General features: G+C 47.0%; 1 protein-coding gene across 1 annotated transcript in view; it reads left to right on the top strand.

The window, feature by feature from the left end:
- Positions 1 to 1,363: 1,363 nt before the first annotated feature.
- Positions 1,364 to 17,581, top strand: part of LOC122932368 (multidrug resistance-associated protein 1-like) — a 64,511-nt gene continuing 48,293 nt past the window's right edge. Inside the window, exons 1-5 of the mRNA XM_044286738.1 lie at positions 1,364 to 1,522; positions 4,086 to 4,147; positions 6,055 to 6,190; positions 9,297 to 9,424; positions 12,021 to 12,198. Coding sequence (XP_044142673.1) covers positions 1,463 to 1,522; positions 4,086 to 4,147; positions 6,055 to 6,190; positions 9,297 to 9,424; positions 12,021 to 12,198 — 564 coding nt within the window. The 5' untranslated portion in view covers positions 1,364 to 1,462. The remainder of the gene's footprint in view (positions 1,523 to 4,085; positions 4,148 to 6,054; positions 6,191 to 9,296; positions 9,425 to 12,020; positions 12,199 to 17,581) is intronic.

The following is a 17,581-nucleotide window of genomic DNA, read 5'->3' as shown; positions in this document are numbered from 1 at the left end:
AACGGAAAGCAGTGGTGATGTGAACCAGAGCGGTTCCTTCCTTGCTGTTACCCCGTGCGGACTGTTCCTGTGCACCGTCTTCCTGTCTGCTGAAATTGACCCGCATTTACTTTCACACTGGCGTTTCGGCTTTCCGTTTGTGAGATCTGTCATAGGCTCTCAGAAGCCGTCCAAAACGGATCAGTTTGCATTCTAATGCTGCCTGCAGCGTTTTGCTGTCCGCTTGACGGAACTGAGCCAAACGGATCCGTCCTGGCACACAATGTAAGTCAATGGGGACGGATCTGTTTTCTCTGACACAATAGAAAACGGATCCGTCTTGGCAATGTTACAGATAATACAAACGGATCTGTTCATGACGGATGCATGCGGTTGTATTTTGCAGATCCATGACCGATCCGCCCAAAACGCGAGTGTGAAAGTAGCCTATGGGCACGTTCACACGACCGCGCTGTTTTTTGCAGTCTGCAAATTGCGGGTCCGCAAAAAACAGATGCCGCCCGTGTGCCTTCCGCAATTTGCGGAACGGAACATGAGGCCTATTATAGAAATGCCTATTCTTGTCCACAAAACGGACAAGAATAGGACAGGACTCATAATTTTTGCGGGGCAACGGATGCGGACAGCACACAGAGTGCTGTCCGCATCTTTTGTGGACATATTGAAATGAATGGTTCCGTATACGGAACGCAAAATACGTTCGTGTGAACAAGCCCTAAAGTCAAGGGGAAGGTATCCCTTTTCTCTGTCACAATATTAAAACAGATCCGTCTCCCATTGACTTTCAAAGGTGTTGAAGACGGATGCGTCATGGCTATATATACTATAGGATCCGTTCATGACGGATACATGCAGTTGTTATTGTACGGAAGCGTTTTTGCACATCCACGACTGATCCGCAAAAAACGCCAGTGTGAAGTAGCACACGGTCACATGACCTCCATATGGTACACTTGTGACTACTGCTCTCCCAGCAGCATTGCCAGCTGCCTGTTTGTAAGTTGTCATAGCAACTGGCACCACTGCCCTAGTGCGCGCACCTGGGCGACCTCCCCTTGTGTAACCCACTTGGTATCTGTGAATGACACTCTAAGGAACGCCTCCAGTCTGCTGCAGCTCGCCATTGGTCCGCTTTTCAGCACCTGGTCATTGATTGGTTGTTTGCTCTAGTCCTAATTTGCAATTGGCTGGATGTCGGAGTCATGGAGTTCGGTGTCTGATTTGCATTCCTCGCACGCTATTGGTTGGCTGTCATCTTCTAAACCGCTGATTGGCTGCTGGTATGTTACTGTAGGTTGGTATCATATGTATGGGAGAGTGGTATCATATGCAGAGTGGCCACCAGGGGGCGCGGACTGTAGCACAGGCCTGTGGATCATGTGCTGCTGTGTGATGGGTCCTGTAGTGTGAGGAAGTGACCGGCGTCCATGGAGCTGCCCTCATAGTCTCCGCTACAGGCACCATGCTGAGGACACGGACCGGAGGCAGTGCTGCCTATGAGAGGCTGTCAGACACGGGGAAGGTACGTTACAGTGTGTCAGACCACAGATGTTGGCAGGAGTATGTCTGCCAGGAGCTGCACAGGTCGGTGCCAGGGCACAAACGTAAGGAACATCCCGGAAAAGTCTTCACTGTTCTCTTCTGTCAATCTTTGCAGAACTTGTGTCTGTTCTGGGAAAGTTGGGTGACAATGAAGGGTCTCTGACATGTCTTTAGAGGTTTACAGCCACCATGGTGGGTCAGGGTCTTGGGAAAGCTGGGTGGCCAAGCTTTTAGTCCTTCTTTCAGATGCCAGATTGTCAGGGTGTCACTTAGGCCTCTTTCACACTACAGTATGTTGTGTTTTGCGTTCCGTTTTTCACGGATCCGTTGTTCCGTTTTTTATGCTTCCGTTGTGGTTCCGTTTCCGTTCCGTTGTTCCGTTCCGTTTTTCCGTATGGCATATACAGTATACAGTAATTACATAGAAAAAATTGGGCTGGGCATAACATTTTCAATAGATGGTTCCGCAAAAAACGGAATGGATACGGAAGACATACGGATGCATTTCCGTACGTGTTCCGTTTTTTTTGCGGACCCATTGACTTGAATGGAGCCACGGACCGTGATTTGCGGGCAATAATAGGACATGTTCTATCTTTTCAACGGAACGGAAATACGGAAACGGAATGCATACGGAACACATTCAGTTTTTTTGCGGAACCATTGAAATGAATGGTTCCGTATACGGACCGTATACGGAACGCAAAAAACGGACCGCAAAACGGAAAAAAAAACCGGTAGTGTGAAAGAGGCCTAAGGCCTCATGCACACGACCGTTTTTTTTTAAGGTCCGCAAAAACGGGGTCCGTAGGTCCGTGATCCGTGACTGTTTTTTCGTCCGTGGGTCTTCCTTGTTTTTTGGAGGATCCACGGACATGAAAAATGAAAAAAATAAATCTAAGTCAAGTTTGCCATTGAAATGATAGGAAAAAACAGACACGGATCACGGACACGGATGACAATCTTGTGTGCATCCGTGATTTTTCACGGACCCATTGACTTGAATGGGTCCGTGAACCGTTGGCCGTGAAAAAAATAGGACAGGTCATATTTTTTTCACAGCCAGGAAACACGGATCACGGATGCGGCTGCCAAACGGTGCATTTTCCGATTTTTCCATTGAAAGTCAATGGGTCCGTGAAAAAAAACGGAAAACGGCACAACGGCCACGGATGCACACAACGGTCGTGTGCATGAGGCCTTAGGCCTTGTTCACGTTTCAGTTTTTGTTCAGTGATTTCCATCAGTGATTGTGAGGCAAAACCAGCACCACGGACATAAGGTATAAGGGAAAGATCTGCAGTTGTTCTCAAAATCACTGATGGAAATCACTGAACAAACACTGACGTGTGAATGAGGCATAAGACTTTATTTACACTGCAGTGATTATGAGCCAAAACCAGGTGCGGGTCCAAAACACAGAACAGGTGCAGATCTTCCCTTATACCTCATGTCTGTGGAGGCTCCAATCCTTGTTTTCTCTCAAATCACTGATGGAAATCACTGACCAAACACTGAAGTGTGAATGAGGCTTCAGGCTGCATTCACATCTGCATTGCAGGCTCCATTAGGGGGTCTCCTTCACAAATTGCGTAAAAAATGCAGGAAAGAATAGCGCTTTTTTGCAAGGTAAAATGTCGGGTTGCTTGAAGGAACCTGACGGACTCCATGATGGTCAGTGGGTGCCCCCATGCCTCACGTGACCTATTACCATGACACATGGGGGGTACCTCACCTCTGCGGCCAGTCATTGGCTGCCCCCCTCCGCCCCCAAGTATTGCGCTACACTTAAAGCTACTTTCACTTTAGCGTTTTCAATTCCGCTATTGAGATCCGTCATAGGAAGAAAACGCTTCAGTTTTGTCCCCATTCATTGTCAGTGGTGACAAAACTGAACTGATCGAAACGGAGTTCTCCACAATGCCTTCCGTTTGGTTGCGTCCCCATCGCGGACAGCAAAACGCTGCAAGCGGATCCCTATTCACTATAATGGCACCTGGCGAGGAATCGGTAGGGTTTTCAGCATCAATGTCGGCTTTCTGCCGGAGAAATCCCACTCATGCATGGAAGCCGGCATTGGTGCTGGAAACCCTCTGCATCCTATTACCATGAATGGGCTCTGGTGGTGCCTGGCGGTGTCCGGCTATCCTGGATGGTCTGAACGAAGATTTTTTATTTATTTTATGTACGGTATTTATTTTTTTAATTTAATTTATTTTTACCTTGAGCAGTAAAGCAATGTCCAATTATAAAGTGCAGACAAAGACTTGCAGCATGCTGCAGCCGGCGGCAGTGTCGGACGTTGCCCTTGCAGGCTGTGACCACACCGAGCTGGTTTGGACAGGTAGGTAGGAGAATGGTAGAAGAGCTGACAGTTCGGTCTCCACCATTGTATGGCCCTGACGTGCTGTGATCTCAGCCCGAGAGCCTGTCCTGTGAGGTCAGGAAGACCTTCACCTGTTACATCTGCAGGATTTCTGTATTTTTCTCAAATTTATTGCAGTAATTTGTCACTTCACGGTAACATTAACCTGTATTCACAGAATGAAAATCCAGAATACCGGGAGTCCTTCTTCAGTAGGGTGACGTTTTCTTGGTACAGCAGGTAAACTATATATTTACTGTATGATATATATATATAGTATTATTTTTAAATAATGTTTTACGCAGGCGTTTTTTTCTGACATTGTTCAAATCCCATAGAGATGCCAAATGGCAGAAATGCCTGAAAAACGCACTGTGCCTAGAGCTGTGTAGGGAAATGCCCCAATTGAGTAGGGTGGTAACACCTAGGTGTCAATTTATGTTTATATTTTCGTGAGGAATAACAGGGGAACACAGCAGGGAAAGGGATGTTTTCAGATTGTAATTATTTGGAATATACAGTATTTTTCGTTTGATAAGACGCAACTGACGATAAGACGCACTTAGGTTTTAGAGAAGGAAAATAAGAAAAAAATATTTTTCATCAGATCAGACACCTATGTCAGATTGCAGATCAGACCCCCCCATATTAAATCAGACTCCCATATCAGACTCCCATATCAGACTTCAGATCAGACTCCCATATCAGACCTCATATCAGACTCCCATATCAGACCTCAGATCAGACTCCCATATCAGACTTCAGATCAGACTCCCATATCAAACCGCAGATCAGACTCCCATATCAAACCGCAGATCAGACTCCCATATCAAACCGCAGATCAGACTCCCATATCAAACCGCAGATCAGACTCCCATATCGGACCGCAGATCAGACTCCCATATCGGACCGCAGATCAGACTCCCATATCGGACCGCAGATCAGACTCCCATATCGGACCGCAGATCAGACTCCCATATCGGACCGCAGATCAGACTCCCATATCGGACCTCAGATCAGACTCCCATATCAGACCTCAGATCAGACTCCCATATCAGACCTCAGATCAGACTCCCATATCAGACCTCAGATCAGACTCCCATATCAGACCTCAGATCAGACTCCCATATCAGACCTCAGATCAGACTCCCAAATAAGACCTCAGATCAGACTCCCATATCAGACCTCAGATCAGACTCCCATATCAGACCTCAGATCAGACTCCCATATCAGACCTCAGATCAGACTCCCATATCAGACCTCAGATCAGACTCTCATATCAGACCTCAGATCAGACTCCCATATCAGACCTCAGATCAGACTCCCATATCAGACCTCAGATCAGACTCCCAAATAAGACCTCAGATCAGACTCCCATATCAGACCTCAGATCAGACTCCCATATCAGACCTCAGATCAGACTCCCATATCAGACCTCAGATCAGACTCCCATATTAGATCAGACCTCAATCAGTTCCTCATATAAGATCAGACCCCCATGTCATATCCCAGATCAGACCCGCATCAGAGCTAAAATAGATAAACGTACCTGTCCGGCCCCGCTGCCACTCTGCAGGTCCATCAGTCTCTCCGGCAGGCACGCTCCCTGGTCTGCTCCAGGCCCGTGCTGCATTATGAGCTGACTGTATACAACATCAAGTCATAGTGCACAAACTACATCCTGACGCTATACCGCTATATGCAGTCAGGACAGTGCAGCACCTGGAAGGAAACCAGGGAGCGTTGAGTATAGCAAACGCTATCAGCTCTACAGTCACCGTTCCCCGCACCTCCTGCATACTAGTGGTCGCTTCCATAATGGAAGAGCTTACTAGTATTTGCTTTATAAGACGCACTGACATTTTTACCCACTTTTGCAAAAAATTGCAACTTATAAAGCGAAAAATACCGTATATGAGATTTCCCCGATTCCAGGGTAATCCCACTGCTGTAGTTTTGTGTGCAGTACATTGAGGAATTGCTGTTTATGCAATTTCCTGCTATTTGATGTAAACCAGAAGACTTAAGGTCGGAGTACCCGACGGACGGGTTTACCAAGGACTGGCATACTATTAACTGTTTGCTAAACACACAGACCAGGAGCGCGGCTCCCGCACTTCTTACCTCCATTATTTTCTTCTCTCCAGCATTATAAGGCTCGGCTATAGGAAGCCGTTAGAGAGAGAAGATCTCATCGAGCTGAACGACGATGACTCTTCTTACATTGTCAGCCCAGCGTTTGAGGAAAACTGGAGAAGGGAATTTTTCAAGCAAAGCAGGAAGGTAAGAGAACTGCACTTTTATCCGAGGGAGAGAGGCTGATGCAGAAGGAACAGCCCCAAAGTAGGCTACAGAGATGCCCTTAAAGGGGTTATCCGAGGCTGGACATGCCCCCCCTCATATGCTCGAGCCCCTCACACTGATTCTAGTTACCTGGCTTTCCGCTCCCCGCGCCGCTCCTGGTTGAGCCAATGGCAGGTGGTGAAGGGGACGAGCCTCCCTCACATCACCCGCGATGCTAGAGGGGCTCGTCCCCGTCACCACCTGCCATTGGCTTTCCCCCCCGACATCAGCGTGAGGGGCCTGGGCATATGGGGGGGCATTTCCAGCCTCTAATAACCCCTTTAAACGTGATGGACACCTTTGGGGGCTTTTTTATTATTATTGTATTCCACTTGGGCTACAATAATTGGGCTAAAAATAATTTTTCAAATTGGTCTTTATTACAGATTTTCAACAGTTTGTTTACAGCAGCCTTCAGTTTCCCTGCTCCACAGACTGTTCCTTCTGCTCGTCGCTAAATTCCATCAGAGAGCTGCTCTGCAGACTGTTACTCTCCTTCTCAGTGAATCTATCAGAGAGCTGCTCTGCAGACTGTTACTCTGCTTCTCAGTGAATCTATCAGAGAGCTGCTCTGCAGACTGTTACTCTCCTTCTCAGTGAATCTATCAGAGAGCTGCTCTGCAGATTGTTACTTCTCCTTCTCAGTGAATCTATCAGAGAGCTGCTCTGCAGACTGTTACTCTCCTTCTCAGTGAATCTATCAGAGAGCTGCTCTGCAGACTGTTACTCTCCTTCTCAGTGAATCTATCAGAGAGCTGCTCTGCAGACTGTTACTCTGCTTCTCAGTGAATATATCAGAGAGCTGCTCTGCAGACTGTTACTCTCCTTCTCAGTGAATCTATCAGAGAGCTGCTCTGCAGACTGTTACTCTGCTTCTCAGTGAATCTATCAGAGAGCTGCTCTGCAGACTGTTACTCTCCTTCTCAGTGAATCTATCAGAGAGCTGCTCTGCAGACTGTTACTCTGCTTCTCAGTGAATCTATCAGAGAGCTGCTCTGCAGACTGTTACTCTGCTTCTCAGTGAATCTATCAGAGAGCTGCTCTGCAGACTGTTACTCTCCTTCTCAGTGAATCTATCAGAGAGCTGCTCTGCAGACTGTTACTCTCCTTCTCAGTGAATCTATCAGAGAGCTGCTCTGCAGATTGTTACTCTCCTTCTCAGTGAATCTATCAGAGAGCTGCTCTGCAGACTGTTACTCTGCTTCTCAGTGAATCTATCAGAGAGCTGCTCTGCAGACTGTTACTCTGCTTCTCAGTGAATCTATCAGAGAGCTGCTCTGCAGACTGTTACTCTCCTTCTCAGTGAATCTATCAGAGAGCTGCTCTGCAGACTGTTACTCTCCTTCTCAGTGAATCTATCAGAGAGCTGCTCTGCAGACTGTTACTCTCCTTCTCAGTGAATCTATCAGAGAGCTGCTCTGCAGACTGTTACTCTCCTTCTCAGTGAATCTATCAGAGAGCTGCTCTGCAGACTGTTACTCTCCTTCTCAGTGAATCTATCAGAGAGCTGCTCTGCAGACTGTTACTCTCCTTCTCAGTGAATCTATCAGAGAGCTGCTCTGCAGACTGTTACTTCTCCTTCTCAGTGAATCTATCAGAGAGCTGCTCTGCAGACTGTTACTCTCCTTCTCAGTGAATCTATCAGAGAGCTGCTCTGCAGACTGTTACTCTGCTTCTCAGTGAATCTATCAGAGAGCTGCTCTGCAGACTGTTACTCTCCTTCTCAGTGAATCTATCAGAGAGCTGCTCTGCAGACTGTTACTCTGCTTCTCAGTGAATCTATCAGAGAGCTGCTCTGCAGACTGTTACTCTGCTTCTCAGTGAATCTATCAGAGAGCTGCTCTGCAGACTGTTACTCTCCTTCTCAGTGAATCTATCAGAGAGCTGCTCTGCAGACTGTTACTCTCCTTCTCAGTGAATCTATCAGAGAGCTGCTCTGCAGACTGTTACTTCTCCTTCTCAGTGAATCTATCAGAGAGCTGCTCTGCAGACTGTTACTCTCCTTCTCAGTGAATCTATCAGAGAGCTGCTCTGCAGACTGTTACTCTGCTTCTCAGTGAATCTATCAGAGAGCTGCTCTGCAGACTGTTACTCTCCTTCTCAGTGAATCTATCAGAGAGCTGCTCTGCAGACTGTTACTCTCCTTCTCAGTGAATCTATCAGAGAGCTGCTCTGAGGGCTCGATCTGTAGCCCTTATCTCTCATTCCCTGACAGCTCATGAACACTTATTTGAAGGGGTTTTCCAATACCAACAATCATTTTACTTAAGGCCCTGAAAGTGCCTTCCTTAGTCACCGGCACTCTGTTCCAGCCTAAGGCCGCACTCCCATGACCGTGTAACATCCTTGGATCCAAAACCAAGAAATCGGCCTGGTGCACCATGTGACTTCAATGGGTCCACGGTCTGCAAGACGCAGCCAAAAATAGGACATGTTCTATCTTTTGCGGCGCTGAGGCACAGACCCAGAAGCGAACAGAAGGGCTTCCGTGTGCTTCTGGGTCCGTGCCTCCACACCGCAGAAGGCAGAACATGTCCTCTCTTTGGCTGCATCTTGCAGATTGTGGACCCATTGAAGTCAGTGGCATCACCCCATGGTACCGGGTGCACACAGTCGGTGTCCATGGTTTTCAGGTTCCTAAAACGGACACGGTCATGTGAATGCGGCCTAAGGGTCTTGTCCCCCATGCTTCTGGTCTGCTGTGGACCGGACTTGTGAAGTCATGTCTGTAGTCAGGTGTACTGCTGCAGCCACTGGCTGGCCTGAGCGGTCTCTGCTGAATCCAATGACCCCATTGATTAGCAAACAAAGGGACCCTTCTCTGGATTACCTGGGACAGCGGCATCTACGTGCGCAGGGAGGTCCCAGGGGACAGATTCTCACTGCTGTCTGTTTCTAAGGGCAACCAGCAGAATTTTTAAAGCAGCCATGCTTAGATCAGTTGTAGACCATACACGGATATAAGGCCTTCCTCCCCAATGTTATGACTAGAATATCTCTCACTTACTGTACTTCCTACAAGTCACTTTCTCTTTCTTTTTTCCAGGATTCTGGATTCAAGAAGGTATCTTTGTTGCGGGCATTGTGGAACACATTCAGGTACTCGCTCATCCAGGTGGCCCTCATGAAAATAGTGGCTGATGTCCTGGCATTTACAAGCCCTCAGATATTGAAGTGAGTGAAATTCTTGATCAAATGAATTAAAGGGGATGGCTGGTTAAAAAAAAAAAAATCATATACACTAGGGAATTCTGAGTTTAAGGGGTTGTGTCACGTCAGAAAATAGCATTTATCATGTAGAGAAAGTTACTACAAGGCACTTACTAATGTATTGTGATTGTCCATATTGCCTCCTTTGCTGGCTGGATTCATTTTCCCATCACATTATACACTGCTCGTTTCCATAGTTATGATCACCCTGCAATCCAACAGTGGTGGACACTATAGGATAAAGTACCAGCCTATGTGAGCACCCATGGTCCCGGCCACCAGAGAGTCCGGCACTTTTTCCTATAGTGTGCAAGCATGACCACCACTGATGGATTGCAGGGTGGTCGTAACTATGGAAATGAGCAGTGTATAATGTGAAAAAGGAATCCAGCCAGCAAAGGAGGCAATATGGACAATCACAATACATTAGGAAGTGCCTTGTATTAACTTTCAAGTGAGGTGAGTTGATTTCAGCGGTCTGTCATTTATAAGTTAAAAGTAAGTGGTTGTTGAGAACCAACATCACAATCATTGCAGACTGGGCCTGGAAAAGAGTCCCGGCCACCTGAGAAGAGTCCTGGTTATTCATGACTTCCTGCTCTCCTGCCCACCTGCTGATGACTGACAGTCTTCTACCGAGTTTTCTCCCTTTCTGTCTAGGAGAGAACTGCCAATCATCAGCAGATGGTCGGGGAGAGCAGGAGAATATGAATAACCAGGACTCTTCTCAGGTAGATGTGACTCTTTTCAAGGCCTGAGCTGCAATGATTATGATGCTGGTTCTCAGCAACCTCTTACTTTTAGCTCATGAGTGACACCGCTGACATCAGCATTTCTGTCACTATTTTATGCTGCCCTCAGTGATGTCAGCAGAACGTTGATGACAGGTTCCCTTTAAAGAGCTAATCCCTAAAAATGCTGTATAATTCATGTTTTCTACAGCTGTTTTTTTGTGGTGTTTTATAGTTCCACAACGTTTTAACATTTAGCATTTTTAAAGGGATTCTGTCACCAGTTTTAACCCCCTCCAGATAAAAATATGGTTATGTTCAGGGAGCTTTACTGATTCCTAATGTGGTCTTATAAATGTAATCTGTAGGGTCATTTTGCCTAAAAAACGCTATTACTAACCTGTCATTCATAAAAATAAGGTGCCCAAGGGGATGTAAATGGATCCAAGCTGCCGCCCGCACCCGCCGCCGTTCGTGCCCAGCTCCGCCTTTCCTGACCTCAGCGCTGCCTCATAATCCTGTGTGACACCTCCGGCTCTCCCTCCCTCCCCCCTCCTTCTGCTCTAACATCTTGCGCGTGCGCACAGGCCTCTGCCTGATGCGCCCGTGCGGACTTCTCCGTTCGGCTTCATGGAGCGAGTGTGCAGGTCATCGGGAGGTTGAGCGAAGTACCGGCGCATGCGCACTTCGCTCCATGAAGCCGAACGGAGAAGTCCGCACGGGCGCATCAGGCAGAGGCCTGTGCGCACGCGCGAGATGTTAGAGCAGAAGGAGGGGGAGGGAGAGCCGGAGGCGTCACACAGGATTATGAGGTGGCGCCGAGGTCAGGAAAGGCGGCGCTGGGCACGAACGGCGGCGGGTGCGGGCGGCAGCTTGGATCCATTTACATCCCCTTGGGCACCTTATTTTTATGAATGACAAGTTAGTAATAGCGTTTTTTAGGCAAAATGACCCTACAGATTACATTTATAAGACCACAGTAGGAATTAGTAAAGCTCCCTGAACATAACCATATTTTTATCTGGAGGGGGTTAAAACTGATGACAGAATATCTTTAAGACATTTTTTTCCTATAGGGAAGTCTATGGAAAAAGTCCTGAAAATCCACACTCAGAGCATGCCTCGGTCTTTTATCATTTAATATTTAGCAACATGTAACATTTAGCAGCAATGTTGTTTTTCTCAAAAAAAAAAAAATTGCATTGAAGAATAAAAGGTAGTGTGAAACCTCCCCTAGAGCGTTGCTATGATCAGTGACTGCACCTTAGCCAGACTGTCTAAGGCTACTTTCACAGTGGCGTTAATATTTTCCAGTATTGAGATCCGTTATAGGGTCTCATTTAGAGATGAGCGAATTTCATATTTTGAAATTCGTTCACGCTTCGTTTACTGGTAAAAGGTGAATTGCAGTTTGCTTTCCGTCCAGGGATGCAGAGCAAAATGGATCCACCATGACCCACAATGCAAGTCAATGGGGACGGATCCGTTCTCTCTGACACAATAGAAAACAGATCCGTCCCCCATTGACTTTCAATGGAGTTTATGACTGATCCGTCTTGGGTATGTTAAAGATAATACAACCGGATCCGTTCATAACGGATGTAGCCAGTTGTATTATCAGTAATGGAAGCATTTTTGCTGATCCCTGCCGGATCCAGCAAAAACGCAAGTGTGAAAGTAGCCTGAATGGAGTCTGAGAAAGTTTAAAATTTGCTTTAACGAATATCGGATACTTGGGCCACTGCTGTGGCTTTCCACTCTACTTTACATTGCAGCTCTGCTTTTTCAGATTATATTAGCCTAAGGTTCTCATCCGTGTTTGTCCATAGGAAAATGATTGCGTTCTGTGAGGACCGCTCGGAGGGGGACAGCACTGGCTATCTGCTTGCACTCGCTCTCTTTGTAGTCACCATCTTGCAGACACTCCTCCTGCAGTTTTACCAGCGGTTTAATATGTTGACTGCGGTGAAGATGAAAACTTCTATCAATGGGATCATATATAAAAAGGCAGGTACATTTATAAAAAGAAAATTGCCTTATAGTATTCATTGTTAACTTATTGCCTTTTATTCCGTTTTTTGCCTATAAAACAGCATTTTTCTTATATTTTCCCCTGTATATTGTGAACAGCTTTTTAAATGATAACCTATTCTCTCGATAGATCATCAGTATGTGATCGGTGGGGGTCCGACACCCGGGTTCCTCACCAATCGGCTGTTTGAGAAGGCATCAGCACTGCTAAAATGACATTGAAGGGGGAAGTTATCATTATGGGAGACTTCAATCTTCCTGATGTAAACTGGAAAACTAAAATAGCTAGTTCTGCCAGGAGTACAGATATTCTAAATTCCCTACTGGGATTATCTCTACAGCAAGTAGTGGAGGAGCCAACCCGGAAGGAGGCCATTTTAGATTTAGTATTCACAAATGGGAATTTGGTATCTGATATTACTGTAGGGGAAAGCTTGGGATCTAGTGATCACCAGTCAGTGTGGTTTACTATAAGTACAGTGACTGAGTCACACCACACAAAAACAAAAGTTTTAGATTTTAGAAAAACTGACTTTTCTAAAATTAGATTAGTGGTATACGAGTCCCTATCAGACTGGAACAGTTTCATTGGAGTCCAGGAGAAATGGGACTACTTAAAAGTGGCACTATTGAAGGCAACAGAAAATTGCATTAGGCTTGTCAGTAAAAGCAAAAAAAGGAAGAGACCACTGTGGTACTCAGCAGAAGTGGCCAAAATGATTAAAAACAAAAAGATAGCATTTAGGAATTATTAAAATAAGGATGACAGGCAAATTTATAAGATTAGGCAGAAAGAGGCCAAACAAGTTATAAGAGCTTCTAAAGCACAGGCAGAAGAGAAATTAGCTCAGTCAGGGAAAAAAGGCGATAAGGCATTCTTCAGATACATAAATGAAAAAAAGAAACTAAAACAAGGAATTACAAAATTTAAAAACAAAAGAAGGAAGGTATATGGAAGAAGATAAAGAACTAGCTGACTGCCTCAATGAATACTTCTGTTCAGTTTTTACAAAGGAAAATTAAGGAAAAGGACCTCAGTTAGGAAGGAAGACTAATGAATCTTTTGATGCATATGTCTTTACAGAGGTTCTAAGTCAACTGTCTAAAATTAATACAAATAAGTCACAGGGGCCTGATGGGATACACCCAAAGCTATTAAAAGAGCTCAGCGGTGAACTAGCAAAACCATTAACAGATTTATTTAACCAATCACTGGCAACAGGAGTCGTCCCAGAAGATTGGAAATTAGCAAATGTTGTGCCCATTCACAAGAAAGGTAGTAGGGAGGAATCGGGCAACTATAGGCCAGTAAGCCTGACATCAATAGTGGGGAAATTAATGGAAACCATACTTAAGGAGAGGATTGTGGAACATCTAAAATCCCATGGATTGAAAGATGAAAAACAGCATGGGTTTACTTCAGGGAGATCATGTCAAACTAATCTTATTGATTTTTTTGATTGGGTGACTAAAATAATAGATGGAGGAGGTGCAGTAGACATCGCTTATCTAGACTTTAGTAAGGCTTTTGATACTGTCCCCCATAGAAGGCTTATCAATAAAGTGCAGTCATTGGGCTTGGACTCCCATATTGTTGAATGGATTAGGCAGTGGCTGAGGGACAGACAGCAGAGGGTTGTAGTCAATGGAGTATATTCAGACCAAGGTCCTGTTACCAGTGGGGTACCTCAGGGATCTGTTCTGGGACCCATATTGTTTAATATCTTTATCAGCGAAATTGCAGAAGGCCTCGATGGTAAGGTGTGTCTTTTTGCTGATGACACAAAGATTTGTAACAGGGTTGATGTTCCTGGAGGGATACACCAAATGGAAAAGGACTTAGGAAAACTAGAGGAATGGTCAAAAATCTGGCAACTAAAATGTCGGATCTGGCGAGTGCATCATCAATCCCGTATACTTTCCATGGACCCGTCCTTCACACGCTCCAAAGTCTGAGTAGAGCAGATGAAAGCCAAAGAGGCCGCGTGTTCTGAGCGGCACTTCTGCCTCTTTGTGTTTGCAAAGGTTTATGTTCCCTTTAATGATTAACCGTTTTACGGCGCTGTAAAAAAAAGCCCATTCTGAGACGGAGGAACCTTCGATCCTGGTCATTGATTAGCTTCAGGTTCTAGTGACCATGGCATGATTACGTCTCCAGTGATGGCATTGGGTACTAGGTGACCCCAATACATAGAAGGACCCCAGGGCTTGAACATTATCACCTATAAAGTATTTGCATACAGATAAATACCGATACATTATAAACTCACAAATATTAATCCCTTAAAGGGATGTAAAATATTTGATATCCCCTCGAGTAGTATATGTGTATAAATGACATGCAGCAGACATTTCTATGACCTTCCCATACATCTGGGTTGGAATTGGCAGAACTCCATGCCCCTAGTGCATGTAGTCTTAGGGTCCATTTACACGTCCGCAAAATAGGTCCGCATCGGTTCTGCAACTTTGCGAAACAGGTGCGGACCTATTCATTTTCAATGGGGCCGGAATGTGCTGTCCTCATCCGCACTTCCGTTCCGCAAAAAAATAGAACATGTCCTATTCTTGTCCACAATTGCGGACAAGAAAAGGCATTTTCTATGAGAGTGTCGGCGATGTGCGGTCCGCAAAATGCAGAACGCACATTGCCGGTGTCCGTGTTTTGCGGATACACAAAACACATACGGACGTGTGAATGGACCCTTACATGGTGCCCTCTGCATGAAACAAGACCTCCTATGTCTGTGTCAATAAAAAAGAGGTACGGCTTTTGAAATGCAAAGACGAAACTGAAAAACGTACCACATCTTTAAGGCCAAATTTCTTTATTTTACTCACTTACATAGCGCTGACATATTCCGCAGCGCATTACAGACATTATCATCGCACGCTGTCTTCAATGGAGTTTACAATCTAAACTTGGATTTATCAATCTCCTATTTTTAGGCTGCATGCACACGAACGTTGTTTGTTTCCGTGTCCGTTCAGTTTTTTTTGCAGATAGGATGCGGACCCATTCATTTCAATGGGTCTGCAAAAAATGCGGACAGCACACCGTGTGCTGCCCGCATCAGTATGTCCGTTCCGTAGCCCCGCTAAAAAAATAGAACATGTCCGTTTTAGGCGTTGTTACAATTGATCCGCAAAAAAAACAAAAACGTATGGCACCCGTTTTTTTTTTTTTTTTTTGCAGACCGCAAAACACATACGGTCGTGTGCATGTAGCCTAAAGGTGCAGTCAGTTATCCAGTGAACGAGCGTTTCACTCGTTGACACTGTCGTTCGTGCAAACATCGAAATTACCGTTTCCGGGCAGCAGAACGTGCTATCTAAGCAGTGGTCTGCTGATATTAAACCTTTGTGTTTCAGGGGGCATCAGGTGCCTTGCAGTAGTTCAGTGGGCACACCTGAGTGTAGACTGTGTGCAGCCGTGACTCACACCAGAGTGATGTAACCTGCACCACTGATAGTCACGCCCCAGTGATGTAACCTGCACCACTGATAGTCACGCCCCAGTGATGTAACCTGCACTACTGATAGTCACGCCCCAGTGATGTAACCTGCACTACTGATAGTCACGCCCCAGTGATGTAACCTGCACCACCGATAGTCACGCCCCAGTGATGTAACCTGCACCACTGATAGTCACGCCCCAGTGATGTAACCTGCACCACTGATAGTCACGCCCCAGTGATGTAACCTGCACCACCGATAGTCACACCCCAGTGATGTAACCTGCACCACTGATAGTCACGCCCCAGTGATGTAACCTGCACCACCGATAGTCACGCCCCAGTGATGTAACCTGCACCACTGATAGTCACGCCCCAGTGATGTAACTGCAACCACTGATAGCACGCCCCAGTGATGTAACCTGCACCACCGATAGTCACACCCCAGTGATGTAACCTGCACCACTGATAGTCACGCCCCCAGTGTGTAACCTGCACCACCGATAGTCACGCCCCAGTGATGTAACCTGCACCACCGATAGTCACGCCCCAGTGATGTAACCTGCACCACCGATAGTCACGCCCCCAGTGATGTAACCTGCACCACCGATAGTCACGCCCCCAGTGATGTCACCTGCACCACCGATAGTCACGCCCAGTCCCAGTGATGTAACCTGCACCACCGATAGTCACGCCCCAGTGATGTAACCTGCACCACCGATAGTCACGCCCAGTGATGTAACATGCACCCCTGATAGTCACGCCCCAGTGATGTAGCCTGCACCACCGATAGTCACGCCCCAGTGATGTAACCTGCACCCTGATAGTCACGCCCCAGTGATGTAACCTGCACCCCCGATAGTCACGCCCCAGTGATGTAACCCTGCACCCCCGATAGTCACGCCCAGTGATGTAACCTGCACCACCGATAGTCACGCCCCAGTGATGTAACCTGCACCACCGATAGTCAGCCCCAGTGAGTAACCGCACCACCGATAGTCACGCCCCAGTGATGTAACCTGCACCACCGATAGTCACGCCCCAGTGATGTAACCTGCACCCCGATAGTCACGCCCCAGTGATGTAACCTGCACCCCGATAGTCACGCCCCAGTGATGTAACCTGCACCCCCGATAGTCACGCCCCAGTGATGTAACCTGCACCCCTGATAGTCAGCCCCAGTGATGTAACCTGCACCCCCGATAGTCACGCCCCAGTGATGTAACCTGCACCCCCTGATAGTCACGCCCCAGTGATGTAACCTGCACCCCTGATAGTCACGCCCAGTGATGTAACCTGCACCCCCGATAGTCACGCCCCAGTGATTGTAACCTGCCACCACCGGCTAGTCACGCTCCAGTGAGGTAACTTCCACCCCCGATAGTCGCCCAGTGATGTAACCTCGCACCCCCGATAGTCACGCCCCAGTGATGTAACCTGCACCCCCCGATAGTCACGCCCCCAGTGATGTAACCTGCACCCCCCGATAGTCACGCCCCAGTGATGTAACCCTGCACCCCCCGATAGTCACGCCACAGTGATGTAACCTGCACCCCGATAGTCACGCCCCAGTGATGTAACCTGCACCCCGATAGTCACGCCCCAGTGATGTAACCTGCACCCCGATAGTCACGCCCCAGTGATGTAACCTGCACCCCGTAGTCACGCCCCAGTGATGTAACCTGCACCCCCGATAGTCACGCCCCAGTGATGTAACCTGCACCACCGATAGTCACGCCCCAGTGATGTAACCTGCACCCCCGATAGTCACGCCCCAGTGATGTAACCTGCACCAACAGATAGTCACGCCCCAGTGATGTAAACCTGCACAACCGATAGTCACGCCCCAGTGATGTAACCTGCACCACCGATAGTCACGCCCCAGTGATGTAACCTGCACCCAC

Source organism: Bufo gargarizans, chromosome 3, assembly GCF_014858855.1.
Source record: "Bufo gargarizans isolate SCDJY-AF-19 chromosome 3, ASM1485885v1, whole genome shotgun sequence".
In the NCBI taxonomy this organism is placed as follows: Eukaryota; Metazoa; Chordata; class Amphibia; order Anura; family Bufonidae; genus Bufo; species Bufo gargarizans.
The sequence above is the reverse complement of the archived record's forward strand: the minus strand, read 5'-3'. Positions and strand labels throughout refer to the sequence as shown.